Genomic DNA, 21,858 nt, shown 5'->3' with positions numbered 1-21,858 from the left:
AGGGATTTTTTTGACACAAAACCAAACCAAGAAGTTGCCTACTGTTGAAGAACCTTCTCCTATGATATGATTCTCAAGCCATTTCATGCATTGTTCAAAAGTATCTCCCATCATCCCAGCCACATGGCAAGATTAGCTATTTTGCATGTGTTTGTAAAACCCCCCACACAACTCTGGTCAGTTTCAGATAACAGCTTTGAAGCCTGAGACAAAGGAGGGTGTTGGGACACTGGAAGGGTCACTTGCTTTTTACTGCTGGACACATACATAGTGGGGAGAACAGACAGTGGTGATGACATCATCATCCCTGGACCCAAGAAGCTCCATGTGTGTGTGGTGAATCACCACACACATGCTGTTACTTGGGAGGCTGGGAGTTTCCAAGTTTGGACTATAAAAGTCCAGACCCGGGACCCTCTCTCTCTCTGGATGCCTGCTGCCCCTTGACAAAGAGCTCTACACTACACTGCAGGACATACACCAGGGATACACTACACTGCAGAAAACATCTATAGGATTACAACACACACACATATATATATATATATATAACACTAAGCTACAAGAAAGGATTCTATACTACAGGAACGTTCCCTACACTGCAGATAAGAATCGGACCGAGGATACAAGGACTTGATAAGTATCAATAATATATATATATATATATATATATATATATATACCCATAGAGCTATATGTGTATTTGTAATGTGGATTTAACTATTTATATACATATAATTGAGTAGCTATTGTCTGATATCTGTGATCGTTAAATCAATATTATAAATACTGATTCTTATTAAGGATACATATGCAAAGCTAGGATAGTGTAAGGAATAACGGTGGTGAACCTAGGGTTAATGTTATATTTATATACTAAGTTATGTTGAACAACGTTATGATATATGTGTGAACTGTGAATACAAGCTTTTCTGTGTTAACAGTAAAATACTTTGATTTAAATACATACATATGTTGTGAGTATTGATTATTTATAACGAATACATACTGTGAAGTACTGCTGAGATACAGTGAATATTGGAAAAATAGTTCTGTAAAACTTGTGTTATTTAGTGTGGTCAAAAGACTGAGTAAGGCAACATTGTGTAAGGAAAAGTGCATAAAAGTGCGAGTTTTATAGCGAGTGTATCTAAGAATATAATTAAAGGATAGCGTGCGCATGTGAGGCGCTACCACAGGTCCTTTAACACCTACAAATACCATTTCATAGTAATAATATTCTTGTGGTTAATATACATGGGACTATTTCAATACTGGTGCTCATACCGAATTGAACATACGTGACAAAAAAAAAATATAAGCTCCAAAAAGCTGCATGTAAAAATAGTGTTTTTACACCCATATTATAGCTTATTAGCACAAGCAAAAAAAAAAAAAATCAACATTTGCTTTGATCGGCAAAATCGCATTTACAATTGGCTTTCATTCAAACTTTTTTTTATTAAAAAACAAAACAAAAAACACCTGTACAAATACAGCTTTACAATGAAAATGGAAAAAATAATAAATATTCTAAAATACCCCCACAAAAATCATAATACATGTATGAACAATAAAGTACGCTTCAGATGTGAATCCGCAAATAGCCAATCAGAATCAGTTAGAGCGACAGTTATTCTTATTGTGTATCTACACTAGCCGTCAGGCAACCGCACGTGACAGAGCTACTCACTCAAGTATACGAGTCTCCCCATAAGAAGGTGCAAGTGTCAGATCTGTTTTTTTGCGCTACGCAACCAGGTGCATTCCCAAATCCGCTTGAGCCCCGTTATCTCTAAATATTATAATTAGAGGACCAGTTCACCCAAAACTAGGGAATACAAAAGTTTTTGAGGCAATTAAACACTAATAACTTGTGCTCCACTGATACAGCAGGTCCCATAATGTATCAAAGAACCTCAAGCAGGAGACCCTGACAAAACACAGGTGAGTAACATTAGCTATTGTATTCCCAATTCCACCAAAAACTCTACATTTTTTTATTTGTGTAGAATTAGCCCAAGTCCTCATCTGTGTGGAGTTTTGTATGTTCTTCCTGTGTGGGGGTGGGTTTTCTCCCATACTCAAAAACAAACATACTAGTATGTGAGAACAACACACACTTAATGGAAACACAAGAAACAATTACCACAGGGTAGTGTTAAGGTATCTTCCTATGTGTTATCTAAACACTGTTTATTCTGTATGATTATTTCTGTCCAGAAAATATTTTGCTATTCACATTTCTTACTGTTATTATAAAATAACAACCATCACTCCACATATGTACACCAATATACTATAGTAGATTTCATGCGCGCCATCAGAAGTCCAAACGAGGCAAAATGTCACCGTTGCTTCTTCGGATCTGGCAAGTTTGATTCTATAAAGTACTGTCCTCCACGGTGATCCAGCGCCATTTCACAGACACACACAGAAGGGGTAGCACAGTTTTTGGCAGTCTCTAGTGCAGTTGGGCAGCGTCATATCTAAAACAGAGAGAGGAGGTGTGGCAGTGACCTTGTCACTCTCCAATCCACAGTAACATTGTTCTTGTTACTCTCCAGTCTCAGTAATGATGATACTAATCCCTGTACGTCATGTGCTAAAGCTTATGTTCAAGTGCACAGTGGTTTTAAGTCAGGGAAACAAATATGTAAAAAAAAAAAAAAAAAAAAACCTTGTACCTCTCTAATAAAGTTGAAAGTTTACTGTAGAAAAACATAAAATTGCCAACATGCTATTCTACCCAAAATATTACCAAGCATACCAGCATCAGCTAGGTCCCTTCTCTCAGCTAGATCCCAGCACCTGCAATCTACACTGTCCTCATCCGCACACAGTACTAATTCATCCTCGCTGGAATCCACCATTACAGAAGTCTCTGTACGTTAATGTAATTGCTGGTAATGACCTTCCCCGTAGAATTTGTAGTTCATTTTACGACCGAGCAGTCACGATTTTTGGGCAATAATTTTACACCAGACCAAAATGTCAAAATGTTGTGCCGACTCCTCTGCATCACCACTGTGTGTCTAGGGAAAGCCAAGTTTTTTCCTAGCAGCAGTTGCCAAAGAAACTGAGGGAGAATGTGTTGTTGCGTCATGTACCACTTCAGCTGTCAGCTTGCTGAACAGAAGCTCATTGCATCTCTTGTAATCTGGGACAGTGGGAAATAAAGTGAAGACATAGCTCTTAAACCGAGGATCAAGCCTAGTCACCAAAATGTAGTGATCAGATTTCAAGATGTTAATAACTCTCGGATCCTGGCGAAGCAAATAAAGTTTTTGATCTACAAGTCCTACATAGTTAGCGGAATTGCTTAGTTTCATCCTCCTTCAATCGCTCTAGCTGCTTTTCCAAAATTCTAATTAGGGGAACCACTTGCCTCAAGCTAGCAGTGTCTGAACTCACTTCACAGGTGGCTAAGGGGTATATTTACTAAACTGCAGGTTTGAAAAAGTGGAGATGTTGCCTATGGCAACCAATCAGTGCATTCTACAAAATGACAGCTAGAATCTAAATAAATGACAGCTAGAATCTGATTGGTTGCTATAGGCAGCATCTCCACTTTTTCAAACCCACAGTTTAGTAAATCTAGCCCTAAGAGTGGTTTCAGCAGCTTGCAAAACACGAAAAGTATACTCCACTGCGCTGTACTAAAGAACATTCCCCCTCCAATTCGATTATTCTAATGCAATCTCCTACATGCTGCTGTAGAACGTTGAAAATTACCCAAATTATTTCTGGACACAAACAGCATCCCCTGCATGTCACGGTCATTTTTTAAAAAGCTCAGTACCACCAAGTTGTTTGTGTGAGCAAAACAGGGAATGTGATGGATTTCTCCCCGCTGTAATGCTCACAATATTTGTGGCGTTATCACAAATGACATATCCTCAGGAGAGTCCAAGTGGGATAAGCCATGTTGCAATGACATTCCTTCGTTTTTCAAACAGGTTGTCGCGGTATGCCTTAGTGTAGCCGGTGATGCACAAATGTAGGAAATCACTTTGTATATGCAACAGGATGAGGGGGGGATATTTTTTTAAGTCCGGAACCAGTGGAAGCAGTTCCTGCCAGTGATAAGAAGGCGGCAATTGTCATGCTTGGGCATAAGACCAAAAAATCCACCTTTTAGGTGTGCAGATAATTTTACCCAATCCCGGCAACATCTGTCTAGCCATTTGTAGCGTTCGTAAAGCCACACCGGCAACACCTTCCTCATCAATATCCTCACTAGTGATTGGTGTTAGTCCAGCATCCAAGTTGCTAAGGCTAGATGACTTCTCCCCGATCCAGGATTACTCTGAAGAATTCTTGAGTGTTAGTCCCGCTGCTGCTGCTGCTGCTAGGGGGTGGATCTTCAACCCAGAAGTAGATCAAGACGACAACTACTAGTAGATTACAACAATTGATTGTTAAACAATCTTTTGCAAGAGGAAGCACGTATGAAAGCTGTCACCCAGTCGCAAAGCGGATCACAGACGCCATGACGAATATGCTAGTATTAGACCTGCGTCCAATATCCACTATTAATGCAGCTGGTTTTAGACAGCTACTTGAGGTTCCCGTTACCAAATTCCATCACGACACCATTTTACTAGAAAAGCAATTCCACACTTGTACCAGAAGGTTCCATAAAATGTAATTACTGGCCTACAAAATGCCATTCTACCCACAGATATGCGGACAAGCGGTACTGGGCAAACTAAAGATTATATGACTGACAGCCCACTGGGTTGGTGAATTGCCTTCAGCAGCAGGAACAGTAGCAGCATGTACCCAAGTACGTCACATTTGTCAGAGGCAGGCTACTCTGTATCACCGGCTTCATTAAGAGGCATACAGCTGACAATCTGCTTGAAAAACTAAGGAATGTCATTGCAACAAGCTTATCCCATTTGGACTCTCCTGAGGATAGGTCATTTCTGATAAGGCCACCAATATTGTGAAAGCATTACAGCTGGGTGAAATCCATCACATTCACTGTTCTGTTCACATAATCTAGTTGGTGGTACGGAGCTTTTTGAAAAATGACAGACGTGCAGGAGATGCCGTCTGTGGGCCGAAAAAATTTGGGTCATTTTCGGTATTCTGCAACAGCATGTAGGAAATTGCAGCAGCTGCAACAATTTATTTTGCCCTGCCAACTGAAGCAATATATGGTAACAAGGTGGAATTCCACACTTTATATGCTTGTGAGGATGGAGGAACAGCAAAGCCATCCACACTTACTCCACAAGCCATGGCTGGGAAAGGAGAAGGAATGTATTTTATTCCAACACAGCGGAGAATACTTTCAGTGTTGTGCAAGGTGCTGAAACAATTCAAATTAGTCACCAATGAACGGAGTTCAGATGACACTGATAGCTTGAGCAAAGGGATTCCCTTAGACTTTTCGAAAAGCACTTACTTTTTTTCATCTCCTTCAAAGTATGTCGGACTTGTAAATGAATTACTTTAATCACTTCACCAGGATCCAAGAGTTATCAACATCCTGAAATTGTATCACTACATTTTGGTGACTATGCTTGATCCTAGGTTTAAGAGCTTTGTCTTCTCTTTATTTCCCACTGTCCCAGATCACAAGAGAGAGAGATGCAATGAGCTCCTGGTGAGCAAACTGACAGTTGAAGTGGTACCTGACACAACAGCGTCCCCTCCTTCAGTTTCTCAGGCAACTGCAGCTAGGAAAAAACTAAGCTTTTCTAAGAGACCCAAGGATGATGCAGATGATTCAGCAGAACATTTTGACATTTGGTATGGTCAAAGCATTGCCCAAAAATCATGACAGCTCTGTTGTAAAATTAACTCCAAATTTCACGAGGAAGGCCTTTACTAGCATATAGATCAAAGTACAGAGACTTCTGTAATTGTGGATTCCAGCCGGGATTAATTAGTATTTAGTGATGATGTACACACCGATGAGGGCGAGGACGACGACGACAACAAAGATTGTAGGTGCTGGGATCTAGCTGAGAGAAGGAAGCTAGCTGATGCTGGAATGCTTATTAATATTTGGGTAAAATGACAGGTTGTCCATTTCATGTTTTTCTATAGTAAAGTTTCACCTTTATCATCATCAACATTTATATAGCGAAATTCCGTAGCCCTTTACAATTGGGAACAAACATTAATAAGACAATACTGGGTAATACATACAGACAGAGAGGTAAGAGAACCCTACAATCTATTAAAGAGGTGTGTTTTTTTTCTTTAAAAAGGTAAGCTTTTTTTTATTTTTTTACATTTTTGTCTTTGACATTTAGGTTACAGAGACTTCTGCGGGGTTGAATTAATATGGTGTTAGGATGAAGTTTGTTTTCAATCATCCTTTCAATTACTCCTCTCTCGTATGTGTGACCACATACTTTGTTTTTCACCAAGTTCATCATCTCCAACCCGCCAGAACACCCCGAATTGGTTTTGGTCTGATAAATGCACGCATCAGCGCTAGTTGCCATGCATTAGCTGTAGAATTACCAAATTTATCAAGTAATGGGTGGAGCGATCAAAAGGAACCATAACTGATTTAATGAGCCATTCACAGTTTCACTCTACTGGCCGTGTGCTCTGGGTGACGGCAAACTCCTCGTTTTAATCTTTCAAATCTTTGTATGCAAGGACCGGTGACACACCCATTTGTTTTCTCAGGTGTCTTAGCTGCTCTTTAAACTGGACATATTTATCATCCTGCCTCAAGGCCTCCGCTGTATTATTCTGCTGAAGCGCAGTGTAGCTCTCGTTTACAAGCTCTCTTAAATCTGTGATCACATCCGGTGGGTCACAGGAGAAGAGGAGATTAAAGATGCAGCACGAGCAGACATGGTTTAATAATGTAGCGTTCATTGACAGCACTGTTGGGCTTAAGGCAGCTAAGCTATTGGTAGGTTGTTTGGTGGGTTCAGGGGTTGGCAACCTTTTTCTAGCAGTGTGTTGACTAAAATCTAGTCAAACCCAGGTGTGTCAGGCGTGTGTACATAAATATGTATATATTTTAGGATGTTAATATCATAATATTAATAGTAATCGGACCAACCAATAGACGTTGTGCTACACAGTAGTGCCCCAAATTATGACACAGTAGTGCAATACATAGTATGCCACTTACATGTGCCCACAATAGATGGTGTGCCTCATCTGGCACTTATGCGGGGGGTTGCCAACCCCTGCTCTAGTTCTTCAAATAATTTAAAAATATGCAATAGTGAATCCCTCAGGACTTTTCCCAATTGCTATCCGTTTCAATGCCGTGACTAATTCAGGTTCAGTAAAGGGGGCAATCCAGTTCTTCTATTTGGTCAGCAGAAATGGATTTAAAATTACCCAACTATAAAAACAATCATAAATTTGTTACATTGTAGGATGGGTGTCCTTGTTTTTCCTGTTTCGACCACATGGAGCCCCTAATTTATGGAATTTAAGTGGTTAGTTGCCTTTGTATATTTGATATTAAATAAAATATTCAAGGCATCCAACAATAAAAAAAATAAACTTTCACAGTAATTAGACTTGAAACAAGGGAAAAACAAAATGGTATTAACTATCCAAGTGTAGCCCTAGAAGACCCTGGAAGAGTCAGCACGGCATTTGATGTTGATACTCCACTTTCTCACATTCGTTAATTATGCAAAGCTGGGGTCATCTTATCCTGATATCAAAACAGGAAGGCTCGGGGTCTGTATACAGGATCAGGATTACAGAGAGTCTTCATAATGTGGAAAGTGGCTGACTTGCCATCATGATGCACGTGTAGGCAAAACAGAAATTTCAAAAGGTACGGAAGAGCTAAAAGGCTTCAGAAAGACTTTAGTACCCATCTCTGGCTCGGTGTACAGCTTGAAAGATTTAAAGAAAAGGAAAAATTTTGAAGGAAAAATTCATTAAACAAAGTAACAAAAAAGGCAGTGTCATGCATTGTTTATCCTGCAAAAAAACACCCAACAAAAAAAGTCACTGATATGGCATTAAACACCTTGTGGTGCCCTCCCTCTGGTAATGTTAGAATGCACAGAGTAGATCAACATGTCAGTTGGGAAAATTAAATCCATTTTTAAATGATAGGTCTGCAAATACAGAGGTCATTATCTCCCATCATTCAGATACAGATAGTCAAAGAAACATAAAGATTAAACACCTTGACAAATCTGAGGTTCTCTTGATTATCCAGTGGGTTTTCTCAGTGAGTAAATCATTGTAGCCAGATTTCTCCTCTTAGTGCAGAAATGTCATCTATAGGTTTTATTCTAAAGAAAGAATATTTTATCCCCAACCACTACTGCCAGAAGTCTGACGGGTACAAGGATCCTTAGACCATCTTCACGCAAGGCCTTCAGGGGGTTCTTGTACTCTGGGATCTACAGGAGCTTCACTCAGGAAATGAAAGTCTTCACCCTCCCCAAAAGGGCGAGACTCCAGGAGGGCAGAAAGGATTGAGCTACAGGGCTAGACTACATCAGGGGGGAGGGGGGGGACAGAGCTCAAAAAGATCAACCACAACCATTCAAATACAGTGAAACAACATCACAACGAACGCAGAGAGACAAAAACAAGCAAAAAAATAAAAAATAATAAAGTGGTCTAGTCCCCATTTTCAGAGAGGGAATGGTCACATCCTGAATAACCTCCAAATGTTGGGAGGTATGCTACACGTAGTCTTAACCAAAAGGCTGAGACGCTATAAAAGTATGAACTGTTTAGGATAGGGTTAAGAGATTACAAAGAGAAAACAAAATAATGGTATGTTATATCCTTTATACCCTAAACTATACATTTAAACAATAGCCTCCTTTAGACCAGAAGACATTTTACATATAGCATATAAAAGAGCCTGCACGAAAACTATGACAAATTTAACCCACTATGGAACCTAAAGTAGAGGCTGGGGTAACATACTTGCAGTCAGACAGCCCCATGGTACTAGCACCACAGCGCCTTGAGGAGCTGTATGTAAACAGATAGAACAGTACTGGCTGCTCTGCCCTTAATACTGAAGCATGTTGGGAAGTTTTGCTCACTGGGCTGTCACTGGAAATCTGCACCTCATTTAGATCAGCTGTGTGGGCACTTACGCTTGTGCTTGGCAGAATTACCTCATAAAAACCTCATTGCAGAGAGAGTTCAGCGACTCAGTAAATCAGATCTGACAGAGTAACCTGCACACAAGGAAGTCTTAACCTCCACAGGCGCCTCTTATGTAATGTGGTAGACATGGCGACAAACAGTGGGCAACAGGGTGGAAACAATGCTGAAACATCATCAACAAAACTAATCTGCAGTACTACTACTACAAAGTGCCCAACAGGAGTGTTTATTATCACAGAGGCTCAATATTTACTTAAAGTGCATGGGGAACGTACACATCGATAGAAAAAGAGAGTGCATACTGATTTTTGTTCCATGGTAATTCATTTTTCTGAATTGGTGTTAAGCCTTTTTTTTTTCCTCTATCTCCAATCATTTAATATGAGAAAAGAAAAAAAAAAAAGGTGTATTTACGTTCCCATCTACATTTCATTGCTAATGTCTACAGCATCAACCCTTCTCCAGATGATCTGGTCACAGCCTAAAAATACTGTATTTACAATTTCGGAGTGTCCGCATAGTAACAAGACAAAATTCAGGCTTACCTGCAGCGAACCCCAACATTCTAGCTATGGCAGCTTTAGACAACTATAGCCACCACAATATATACATACGCCCCCGATGAGACAGCTCTTACACATATACACATGGTGTTGGAGGGATAGCATCACAAACTTAGTTTTGTGTATTACTTACTTCTGAAGTTTACCAGGAATATCCTCTACAGCACAGTATTTAAAAGCGGTCTTCACATTAAAAAATAAATATGTGCTGTATGTGGGGGGGGGGGGGGGGTGCATAGACAAATAGTAGTATCTGCTCCCTCCTGGCATGTAAGTGGCTTGCATAATGCAATTCAAAGTGGGTTCTGATCATGCGATAGATTACAATCTAATGGGAAAACAACATGACTACTCACTCCTGATGGCTCAGCTAATCTCTAATATTGAGGTGGGTTTTCAGTAGATACTAGAGGTAGATCTAAGGGTGTGTAAAGGACAGTAGTTTGAGAGGACGGTACAGATGTATGGGAGGAGTGGTGTTGGGGGCTTTGCAAGGTAAGGGTGAGTAATATGAAGAGTATTCTACAGGATACGGGGAGCCTACGCAGGGATTTGCAAAGAGGTACAGCAGTATGAATTGGCGAGAGAGGAAGGTCAGTTTTGAAGCAGCACTTGGGGCAAGTTGAAGTCGGGGTAAATGGATGTGGGAAATGCCAAATAGAGGGAGGTTGCAGTAGTCTAGGTGGGAGATGATGAGAGAATGGATAAAAGTTTTTGGAGCACTTTAGCAATATTTCAATAGTGGAGGCAGCTGTGAGAGACTAGAGGCAAGCAGTAATACAGAGGGTGGAGTCAAGAGTGACACCAAGGCTGAGAGCTTGAGAGACTGGAGGGTATATTTACTAAACTGCAGATTTGAAGAAGTGGAGACGTTGCCTATAGCAACCAGATTCTAAAATGTACTAAATAACTAGAATCTGATTGGTTGCTATAGGCAACATCTCCACTTTTTCAAACCCGCACCCTGGGAGACTGATAAGATTGTGGTGTTGGCAGTAAAGGATATTTGAGGGGAGCTGGTGACAGCTAAATAAGTACCAATATTTATTATGGATGACCAATGTTTTAGCACTCCATTGTATCAAGATAAAATATATACAGATATTTCCAAATGATCTTAATGAAAACTGGTGCCGACGCAGTGAGAAATACAGAAACCTTGACCTCCCACAAAGACATTTATTTATACATAAAGCCAGTCGAGGATTCTAAATAAGTAGACAGAACTTCAAGCAATCTAAGGGGGAAATTCAGTTAGAGGCGATGTCCTGCCAGACCTCACCACGCATCTCTATGGGACCAGGGGCAAAATTAGTGGAGACTACAAATTTCGGCGTGACATGTCTCCATGAACTGTTCCAGAGACACAACGCTGCATCTCGCACAAAACTGAATAACCTCCAAAGTTAGGTCTAGACAGCCATTTGTCACCAGGTCCGATAATCTGTGATCAATCACCACCGGTTATATTTTCCTGGTGGTCTAGTATTTTTTTGGGGTATAAAGTTCCATAAATTTCTCTATATCCCAAAAATACTAGATCAGCAAAACATACACAGGAGTGATGAGGGAGCACATAAGTTCTCTAAAGATCTCAAAAACATATGTATTAACAATTGATCAACAGAGGTTTACATTCTCCAATTCAATTGTAGATCACCAACTACCATTACATCATTGCTTATGCCTGAAATGCCTGCTTTCTTTAGCCAATTACTACTTAACATCTTCATTCTTCTTTCCTCTCTAAAGCCAGTGTACTTCACTCTGGAATCTCTTACGTTCCACAATTTAAACTAGCAGTTTAAAAAGTTCTAAACGATAGATGACTGTTCCCACTATTCATTATGTGGAGAATTACATGTGTCCGTTTTAAACACCATAAGCTCTTTTCATAGAACACTAAACAAAACAAAAAAAAAAAAACTCATGGAGCAAAAATAATTTACTGTGTTTATGCTAATGATGCACAAACAGGTATACAAAAAACACACAATGTCAGAAAAGGCCATGTATAACTGCGCTCAACAGCCATGGAAAGAATATTTTGCTTAAATATACCGATATAATTTTGAAATAAAAAGGGGGCACACCATGTGACCCATGGCTTGCTCATGCCTTAAAGACATTCAATATGTGGCTAGATCACGTAGAAATAATTTATTGTAGAAATTTCCTTTAGTGGTGGAGGTGCCTAATGACATTTTTTTCATATTGATATGTGTTTTGTATGGAAATGTATTAATTTTGGAGACAGTATGTCATGTTTGGGTTTTGTAACTTTTCTACAGGAAGTCCTAAGTAAGCATATAAGTGGAAGGGATGTGTTTTTGAACTGTCTGGAGACAGGTAATCTGTGTTAATTAGACCTTTTCCTCGCTGAATGATCAACATGTGTGTTGTGCCTGAAAGCACAGGAGGGTAATTAGACTGTGTCAGGATAAAGCATAGATCTGATATGCTGAAATAGAATATTGGATGTCAGGACCCAAATAAATCTTTGCATGAATATCTAAATTAACCTGATGGTCAATTCAGATAAAGGTGTGACCAAATGAGGTCAAGAACATGTAATTGAGTTAGGTAAACCCTTTGTGCAGAGACCAGCTTTAGATATGCAGATCACAGACATCCATTGTATTTGATCATGTATTTCCCTAGCTAGTTTACTTCCCTTCAATAGGTAGTATAAACACAAACTAACCCCTAGGTGTAAATTAGAGAGCTTGCAGTTATTTACAAGGGATAATTCATAACTGCAGGGTAAATAGGTTGTATCAAATGAATCCATTGATAAGCTAGTGTAACAGTTAAAGACGCAGCGTCTGATGTAATGGTGTTTGGAGGTTCTTACATCCCAGTGTGAGGAGATAAGCCTGCCACTTTTAGCAGCTTTCAGGACATAGCACTGTTTGCTTGTAACACTTGAATAGACTTGTAGGTACCGCTCAGCATGTGGCCTGGCTCAATGAGGCCAGGGGATAACATAGCCTATATGTAATACTGTATAGACAGAAAGAATTCAGTTTTAAAATATGCCACTTAAAATCAATAAAAGCAGAGATCAACCACCTATTCCTCAATAGCATGATGAAGGGCAGCTCATATGGTAAATTAAGAATTCTGCCCCACAGAGAAATGAAGAAAAGGAGTGGAAGCTCTGCGAATGCCCTGTACTTAGGCATGTTTGATATGAAAAGATGAACAAAGTCATAGGGGATTTGTTAATGATAAGATTGGATCGATGTAACGCTGTCCAGGACAAATATATCACATTGTAGAATTGGTTAATAAATCAGGCAACAGGTAAATTTGGTTTGAAAAGGTGTCCCAGGACACAACCCCGATTAGCATTAACCCTGCCCCTGTGAATGCCGCACCCATTTGAGGTTGCTTAAAAATCTGTGTTCTGAGGGAACAAATTGTCAGACTTTTGGGGATCAATCTAATTGAAGGACTGTCCATTATTTCTGCCTGCCCCAGGCATACAGATTATTATATGTAAGTAATGCTCTGTAGGTTATCGCTTTTATTTTAAACTGTTCTGCTTGTTATGTCAAATTTATTATTTGTTTATTCCTTATTTTTCTTTATATCTGAATGCCCTGTACCTTTTGTATATTAAATCTAAAATTTAATAAATTGCGTCCTTGATACTCTAAATAATCCATAGCCTTTGTAGAGGAGATTGCTCGTCCAGGTAAACCCTTGGAATGCCAGTGTGTGATTTGTTGATACATTTGATTAACAAGCTGTGTGTGCTTGTATGTACATTTGTGTAACAGTCTGGAGGTGTGAAGAGTTAACCCTGTGTGTGCTGGTGGGAGTCTTGCTAGTTTGTGGAACTAGGAGCCTGTGTGCCAGTGTGAGATAGTATATTGGGGTCCTATTGCCCATAACCAATAGGTGGTGGCTGTACCTGAAGTGTCGGGGGGGGTGTGAGAGCGCTGTGTTTGGGGGCGATTCCGTAGGTCTAAGAACCTGTGTGATAGGTGAGAGAGACTGCGGGCTGAAATCGTGTGTGACCTCATACAGCAAACACCCCAACGTCACGGCAGCTGGGAGCGCGTTCGTGACAGACTGGCTGGTAGACTTCTTATGTGTGCAAGACTCAGGATGCAAGTGATCACAGATTAATGTGAATTTTGCAAGTTAAATTGCATTAAACACAAGATTAGAGAAAATGTAATATCCCGATGGTAAACTTTCAATATAAGACCTCAAATGCTGTGGTGCCGCTAGCAGCAATGTAAAAACATGTTAAACCCCTCCAGGCTTTGTTATTTGCAGGCTACATGAAGCACTTGGATTGGTTAGATGGATTTTAATCCCCTATTCATCAGCAGTTGTCCGATTCCTTCGCTGAAGAGATCGCACATTGCATACTCTAGTTAGCGATGTTAGGGAATAAATGTTTTAAGAAATACTGACTATAAAATGCTAATAGACTAGTTGTAACTGAATTCTTGGCGGGAAAGACAGAGCACAACGTCTGGAGAGATGACCCCCACCTTTGGATATTTTGGTTTGAACTGGCCTATAACCTGCAGCACTCTGGACCTTCCTGATACCTGGACCAATAGAAGCAAGCCACACCATCTGCATTGTTTTCACTGTAACACCGAGTGTATATAATACAGCTCTAACTGGTACTGGCCTCAGTCTTTTCTGACCACAGTATTCTGGAGTGAAGTACTGTACGCTCGTACCAGTGGGAGCGCAGCGGTATGTATGTATCTTTTGGTATTGGCTGTACAGTATTATAATCATGTATTGAATTGATAAATTTTTCATCTGCTAAAATAAATTACTTTGTGCTTTGAAAACACAAATTGCTTATGCAATGCTTATTTGAAAACGATAAAATTACTTTAATACCACATCTAAGTTTTAACTCCTCTTTATCTGGTGAACACATTTTACAGAATTGCTGGCTCTTTATTTTGAGACAATTGCCTTCCCTAAGGACTGGTTTGTAAACCAAATCAGATTAAAAATGGTCTTTTAATACTTGATCAGAAAAGTGTATCATTAAAATCTGTTCCTTTTTTTTTTTTTTTTTTTTAAACATTCACAAGTGTATATAAATAAATTACACTAGTAAAGCTTTATGCAACACAAATATTGTTTCATATTTCAATGTTGCTCCGCAGGATGCCCAATTAAATTTTTTTGCAGCTGGATTAGTGAAACAGTTCTGCATATTTGCAAAATCTGTTAATCAGATGTCATAAAAAATGACCTTTCTGTGGTGTGTTAGACCCTGGCATAGTGTTTACTTGATGTCAACTAAAATCGTCCAAGCAAATCAACGCACCTCCAGTATCCATCAACATCCTGTAATAGAAAACTGTTGCAACTTCCAGGATGGCTTGTGTTACCAAGTGCTCTGATGTTTACAGAGCACATTGTATGATAAACCGTAAGTAATCTAAAAAAAAAATCTGCACTTTACTACTGGAGGCTACTGAAAGACACCAAAAGGGCAAATATCATAAAAGGTGGTTACTTAAAAATACTGCAATTTTATTAATGCAAAACCCAATGGGCCTTGCCTTTAATAAAGTAGCCGTTTTAATAATGACAAACAGAAGTGAATCAGCAGTTTTACGAAACCTCTGATTAATACATTCATCCCCGTGAGTTTAAGACAAGAAGAGAGAACACCCTTTGGTATAACCTATCCCTTTTTACAAAAGTAAAAAACTTCTGGAATTCTCATAAAAAACAAAAAACAAAACAAAAACAAAAACAAAAACAGCACAATAAATTGGGAAACCAGTCACTGCTGAGACAGCAGACTTTAATTTTGAAAGAAAAACTAATTCTGTCTCGACACTTTTTGTAATCAAAATGCTAGATTTACAGATAGCATCATTACTACACCACTTTAAACCACAACATTTGCCCTCTCTGGCTATTCTGTACATACAGCTATAATTTAACCCTGCACTACCATAAAGAGTTAAGAAAAATAACCCACCCACGAATCAGTCCTCTTATTGAATCCCAAGGAGCTGCTGCATGCAGCAGGTTCTCCCAAGCCCCCCCGGAGATTGCAGCTCCTTATTGATCCTCCAGCTCACACCGCTGCTGTAGTAGACAAGCAGAGGAGCCCCAGGAAACATGGTGTCAGCATGCAGCACCCGAGGCTCCACAAAAGGACAGCACTCGGCAAGTGAATTCTACTGTAATGAGAGCCATGGTCCAATGCATACAACAACGCAGGGAGAAAACGGCACTAAGGGGCATATTGAATTCTTTTTTTTCCGCGCCGCGGAAAAACTATTACCGTTAATACGGTAATAGCTAGCTGGATTTCAGCTCGCGCCTCAGGGAGCTGGGAACTGAAATCCAGCGAGTAAATTACCGTATTAACTGTTTTTCCGCGCATGATTACCGTAATAACGGTAATCGTGCACGGACTGCGAGATTTTCGCCGAGAATTGAATATGCCCCTAAGTGTTATGTGTTTGCATACCACCACTGATGCATAAAGGAGGGCGACAGTCTTCTCTATTGGCAGACTACTGTAGAGACAATGGGTCTGCTGTCTGGGCCTCAAAGCTACAGTGAACACGCTAGGAGACTTTGTATTTGTTAAAACTTAGTTTTCTGTAAAGAACATGCAATCACAGTGTTGTTCTTTGTTTCTATGACCTTGGGTTTAGACATGTGCATATAAAAAATATCAAATTGCATCATGAGGCATATTTAGGTCTGGGCGCTATCCAAGACCAAATTATATACCACAGACCTTGACACAAGGTTTTGTAGTTTGATTGGGTCTGCACAAATGAAACAAACAAGCTCCAATAAAGAATTAAAACTTTAGCAAACTGTGAAGGTGACAAAACGTAACTTGTTATAGTAACACACCTCTGGACATAGACCCTGGTATTAAGCATAGTTAGGACTGCCACTCCCAAGGCATGCTGTGTGATATGTGGTGGGAGAGGATTTAAATTCCTAATCTCTTGGTTTCAATGAGTGCTACAAGGACATCTAGAGTAACGGCAGGCATGTAGAGTGATAGTGCGACAAGACAAACGCTGCTGGTCTGAGTGCTGAGACCAGGGGAGGAGAGGGAGAGAAGGGGACATGGGAAGCCGATAGACAGAAGGACGATCACCCAGGCAAGTGAATATTAGATCTGAGACATACCAATGAAGACGCCTAAAGCAGAACTTTACCATCTAAATTTATCTATATAGGATTGAACTAGAGTCCGGGCACCTTTCTGTTATCCCTTTTCATCTCCTGTTTATACATATGTCCCTTGTTTCAAAGTGTGCGAGCATAAAACAACCTGCAGCCAATCAGATCATCAGAATCCTCACAACACAGACTATTTCAGGCCAAGAGAATGCACATTTTACAGTCACCTGTCCATTTATATCACTTTGCAAGAGCTAGCACTGCTGGTCTGGTACGGGGCAGTGTCATGATGTGAAGAAGGAAATGGAGGGCAGAAGGAGGAAGAGCAAGGTAGCCCAGCAGAACAGCATAGTGATGTGAGGCTTCTGTCACATTGTTTTCATAATATTGTTGTGTTAAATGTACTGCTCTAGGAAGTGTAGTCTATACATTCTACACTATAAAGGATAGCGAACCCAGCAATGTCAGCGATAGGCAAATTATATAATGGACCTACGATAATTGCATTTTCTTAACAAAGTGAAAGGTACATTTTAACAAACTACAGGGCTGTGATAAGTGGTTACACTAAATGCAATAGGGCCTGGTCCTGCCCTGCGGCACAGAGCAGAACAAGGCAGCCGAGACACTGCAGTCTGTAGTCAGAGCCAAAGCTCACAGACTGCAGACATTCCTTCTGATACACGGGCCTGAAAAAGTGAATTCTTATTATCTGCTGCAAAATAACCTATAAAGAAAAATCCTTACACCCGACAGCTTATGCTTGGTCACACTTCACTAATTGGCTGTGAACTCAGTCACATGATCCAAGAATTACTCAACCTAAATTCTACATAAAACATTAACAATTGCTGTGTAAACCAAGGAATGAGATTTCTGACAAACATTTACCCGTACATCTGCTAAAAGTTGGTATTTTAGAGATAAAACGAAAAGATCATGCATTTGCAGTCTCTTGGGTATAAACCTGTAATTTACTAGGTCAAAAGAGACAAAGTTAACAACAATGGTAGATAATCAAATTCTCTTGCAGCACATAAAACAGACAGGTTGTTGCAAGCACTAAAAATTCTATGCAAATACAGTTGAGATTTTCAAAGTGTTACAGAAAAGTCACACACACCCTTTTCAAATAAATTGTGAAACTGTTCAGGTAATATTGGCAGTGAATCATACAACTATCTCATTCCACGTATACATAAAACACATACGTTTTTTATAAAATTAAACTTTTGTCTTAAGAAACTGCAGCATGACATGTGAAAACTGAATACCCAAGTCAAAAAAAAAACAAAGCAAAAAGCATGCTGCCCTCATTACTGCCTCAAGGACATTTCTACAGTCCACAAGATTATTTTAAAAACTCACTCTGTATTCCCAAAAAGCCGACACTTGTTCACCCCTGCATTTTAGAATTATTGTTCTATAAGCACCAGCTATAGCTAGAGAAACTATATGATCTTCTCTTTGCTGGCGCACTAGTGGTTAAGAAGCTTCTAAATACCAAACACACAGCAGAAAAAGAAACCAAGCTGCTTAAAACCAACACACAAGCCTTGGAAATCCATTAAAGCAGCATTTTTCCTAGCAGATAAACAGTCATAAATGCTCATAAGCACGATACTAAAATTAGTCTAAACATTTGTATGTAGTAGATACCAGCTCCTTCTTAAACACCATCCTAAATGAAACAATGTAAATAAACTTTGCTGCATTGCTGTAAATAATATTTTGCTGTTGATGTGGAAAGATAAAGTTACCAACCTGGAGGAGGCAGGTCTAGCTGCAAGGAGGGGAATTTCCCATTTCCGGACAGCTTTTGCCTGGATTCATCAGTAAGACAGGATTCCGGTCCCTGGTTACAAAGGCTGGATGATTTGGTTCTACCCCCCACTGCAGGGAGTGATGAGGACTCCTTAGTAAAGTCACGTGGTAATTGCCAATGCACCTCTTCCCCTCCTAAACCTAGATCACCCTGAGATAGCCGGTTGGGCAATGGGAGAATCCGCTGATGCAGCTGTGGGCTGGGCAGCCTGGATGAAAAAGGGGACTGGAAAGGAGACAACTCTTTATTGACATTATTATTGGATGGGAAAGAGTGACTGAGCACAACACAGTCTGCAGGACAGGTTGTTGTGTATTTCTCTGCTTTAATGGTGTGAGATACTATTGGTAAGTTTAAGGATTCTTGTGAACTCATCACCTGTTTCATCAGGCTGGGGCTCACACGGCCGTGCCTTCCTCTGTGATCCAGCTGTCCCAGCCAATACTCCGTCTCCTCCACACTGTCACTTTTAAGGACCCTAAGGAGGCTTTTGTTAATAAAGCCATGTGATTGCAGTGTCTCCATATCAGGCATGGCCTCGGCACCTAAAGGTCTCTCAGCACCAGCATCGCCCTCCTGGGGTCTCTCAATATGCTCCTTCAGAGTAAGCACATCCACCTTAGAGACAAACTCATTTGGCACAGCAGAGAGGACAACAGCGGTGACATTTTCACATGTGCCTTTCAGCAAATCCTCTGAGAAGCTATAAGTAGTCACCACTCTCTGTACACAGGGGCTAAGGTCTTGTACTTTAGCTACAACTGTCCTAATATCTCTCTGACTGCAAGAGTGATCACTGCCATCCTGTTCTAGAGAGCTTCTGCTTGATGACATGCCATGTGCTAAGGCCTTCTTCTGCTGTTCCTGCATAATCCTGACAACATCCTGCAGGTCCCCCATGGGGCTGCTGTTCTGAGGAAGTAATGAGAAGTCAGCAAACACATCATTGTCATATAAAGATTGTGAACTGCCCATTGCAGACTCTGGGCCAAGCATCCCTGAGCTCTCACTGTGTTTACCATGTGTGTTTTTCAAAGAAAGCCCTGCCACATAGCTGTCCTTATTCTCCACAGATTGGAGTCTTGGACGTAACAAGTTCTCCACGGAGCCTGCCCGAGAAATCTTCATAGAGGGTGTTTTCTCTTTACCTTGTGCAATCCCTGCCTCTGGGGGCCCTTTCCACTTCATTTTCTTGTTCACAAAGTCCTCTATGCTCTCTTTCCTCCGGCTGAACCGTCTGCCTTTTTTTCCTTTTGTCGAGGCAGTCTTTTTTTCCACGGAGGCTGTCAATGACTCTTGGAAATCAATGGGGACAGAGGAGTCCTCTAGAAACCGAGATGCTCCGGCAAGGTCCTGAAATTTGCCATCCTGATTTCCCATTTTAAATCCTGGTTTGCTGGATGTGTGGAGGAGATCAACCAGCAATTTATCTTTAGCAGCAGTGAGCTTGTACAGCTCTGTCAGCAGGTCCCGTGTAGTGGATTTCCTTAAGGCCTGTGTAAAGCTTCTATAAGGTGGATCCCTGTGCTGTGCCTGCTCCGTCTCCTCCCTGACTCGAAAACAGTTATCAAAGCATGCTCCGGCTTTGTCTCGTGTTACACAGCATTTGTATGTGAATCCCCTGACATTACCCCGAGGAAGATAGAAGCTGACGTAACAAAGCTCCAAAATGGGCTTGTGCAATTGGAGGTTAGAATTAGTGCTCTCCATTATACGCCTCTAATTATTCAACAATTTAAATAATGTTGTCAATGTTCTCCGTGCTTCATGACACAGCATGTGATAACCAGGCGGAGAATCATCTGACTGAGATCCACAATAACTTGTCCTGTTAGAGCAAGAACATAAAAAAAAAAAAAATATATCAGATACTCAGCATGTCAGATACACAACATATATCCAGTGAGTCATCCCCATTTGTGCAATTAACTATTTCCTCACTAATGTGCATTCACAATAAACAAAGGCTAATAAAAGGTTCACATGGAAATGCAAATTCTACTAGTGCCCTGGAGAAAAGGCCCTTTATACTGCATTAAAAAAAAACCTACATTATTTTACACATTATATAATCTCTCACACACTTTTTTTTTTTAAACACTATTTGGATACAGATTTCAGATTTTATACATTCACTAAATGCAACAGGTAAGCACAATGTGTTGTGTGTCGTCAGGTGCGCAGTCATATATAGCAATATTGTGCACTAGCAATAAAAACTGCAGTGATCAGAAGGTATTCATGTCTTCATATATGTCAAGCCCAAGATTACCATACACAATTTATTACCACTTTTTAAAAAAAACAAAACAATTAAATAAATGATAAAAACCTTTGGCAGACACTTCAAGACTTCAGTAAACTGCTTATTGCTTTAGTTCTGGGGATGCACAGTGTGCAGTATATTTGCATGGATACATTTGAAAACTGTATTATATGAAACAAAATAAGAACAGCACTTCCTAGTGGTTATTGCAGTATGACATAAATAACTTATCAAAAAGTAACAATACATTGTGACTCACCTTTGCAGACACAGAGAAAAAGTCTTATGGGGAATGAAGCCAGTGGTCTCATCGTACTAATAACTATGTATAAAAGGTAGTCGCTGCTATACAAAAAGGTTGCCAGCAGACAGCACGGTCTGTCTACACTGGGTGGGGTATATGTAAGCAATAGGCACATATCATCCGCGAACTGGCAGTAACTCGTGCTCAATAGGACATACAACGACTGGGTGAGACAGCAGAAAGGTTGTATTTACAGGACAGTGGGCTGATGCTGGCTCTTCACCTTGTTTTCTGATCAGAAGATAAAGATAAAGATGACAGGAGAACGCTGCCATGTTATTTACTCCCCAGGCAGAAGGGATATTAAGCATCAACAGACTCTCTCTCAGACTACAATTACATTAAAAGCAAACAAATAAAATGTACCTTGCTCAGTAATTACATTAATGATTCCTGACAAGACTCTGGTGAATGTTTTGCTTTGATTTTTTTTTATTTTTTTTATTTATATAAACTAACAGCCCACAAAAAGTTAAACAAATTATTCCACTGCTGCCCTTTTCTGCCAAGATTCTGGCAGCAAGAACACAATCTGATGCGGCAAGTTGGCAAATGCCGTCTCTGGTGCTTCACTCAATCAGCTGGGAGCAGCAGATGAATGCAACAGACCTGTGCAGTGTCTGACATGTTTCACAAATCTGCTACATCGATACAA

At 40.2% G+C, this 21,858-nt stretch overlaps 1 protein-coding gene across 4 annotated transcripts in view; it reads right to left on the bottom strand.

Moving 5' to 3' along the window:
• FMN1 (formin 1) overlaps window positions 1-21,858 on the bottom strand; it is a 168,308-nt gene that overhangs the window by 123,610 nt on the left and 22,840 nt on the right. For all 4 annotated transcript variants that reach the window (XM_075193564.1, XM_075193563.1, XM_075193562.1 and 1 more), the window contains exon 2: window positions 18,573-20,461. In XM_075193564.1, coding sequence (XP_075049665.1) covers window positions 18,573-20,343 — 1,771 coding nt within the window. In that variant the 5' untranslated portion in view covers window positions 20,344-20,461. The remainder of the gene's footprint in view (window positions 1-18,572; window positions 20,462-21,858) is intronic.

This window comes from Mixophyes fleayi, chromosome 12 (genome assembly GCF_038048845.1).
Source record: "Mixophyes fleayi isolate aMixFle1 chromosome 12, aMixFle1.hap1, whole genome shotgun sequence".
NCBI lineage: Eukaryota > Metazoa > Chordata > Amphibia > Anura > Limnodynastidae > Mixophyes > Mixophyes fleayi.
Note: the sequence above shows the minus strand (reverse complement) of the source record. Positions and strands in the feature narration are given on the sequence as shown.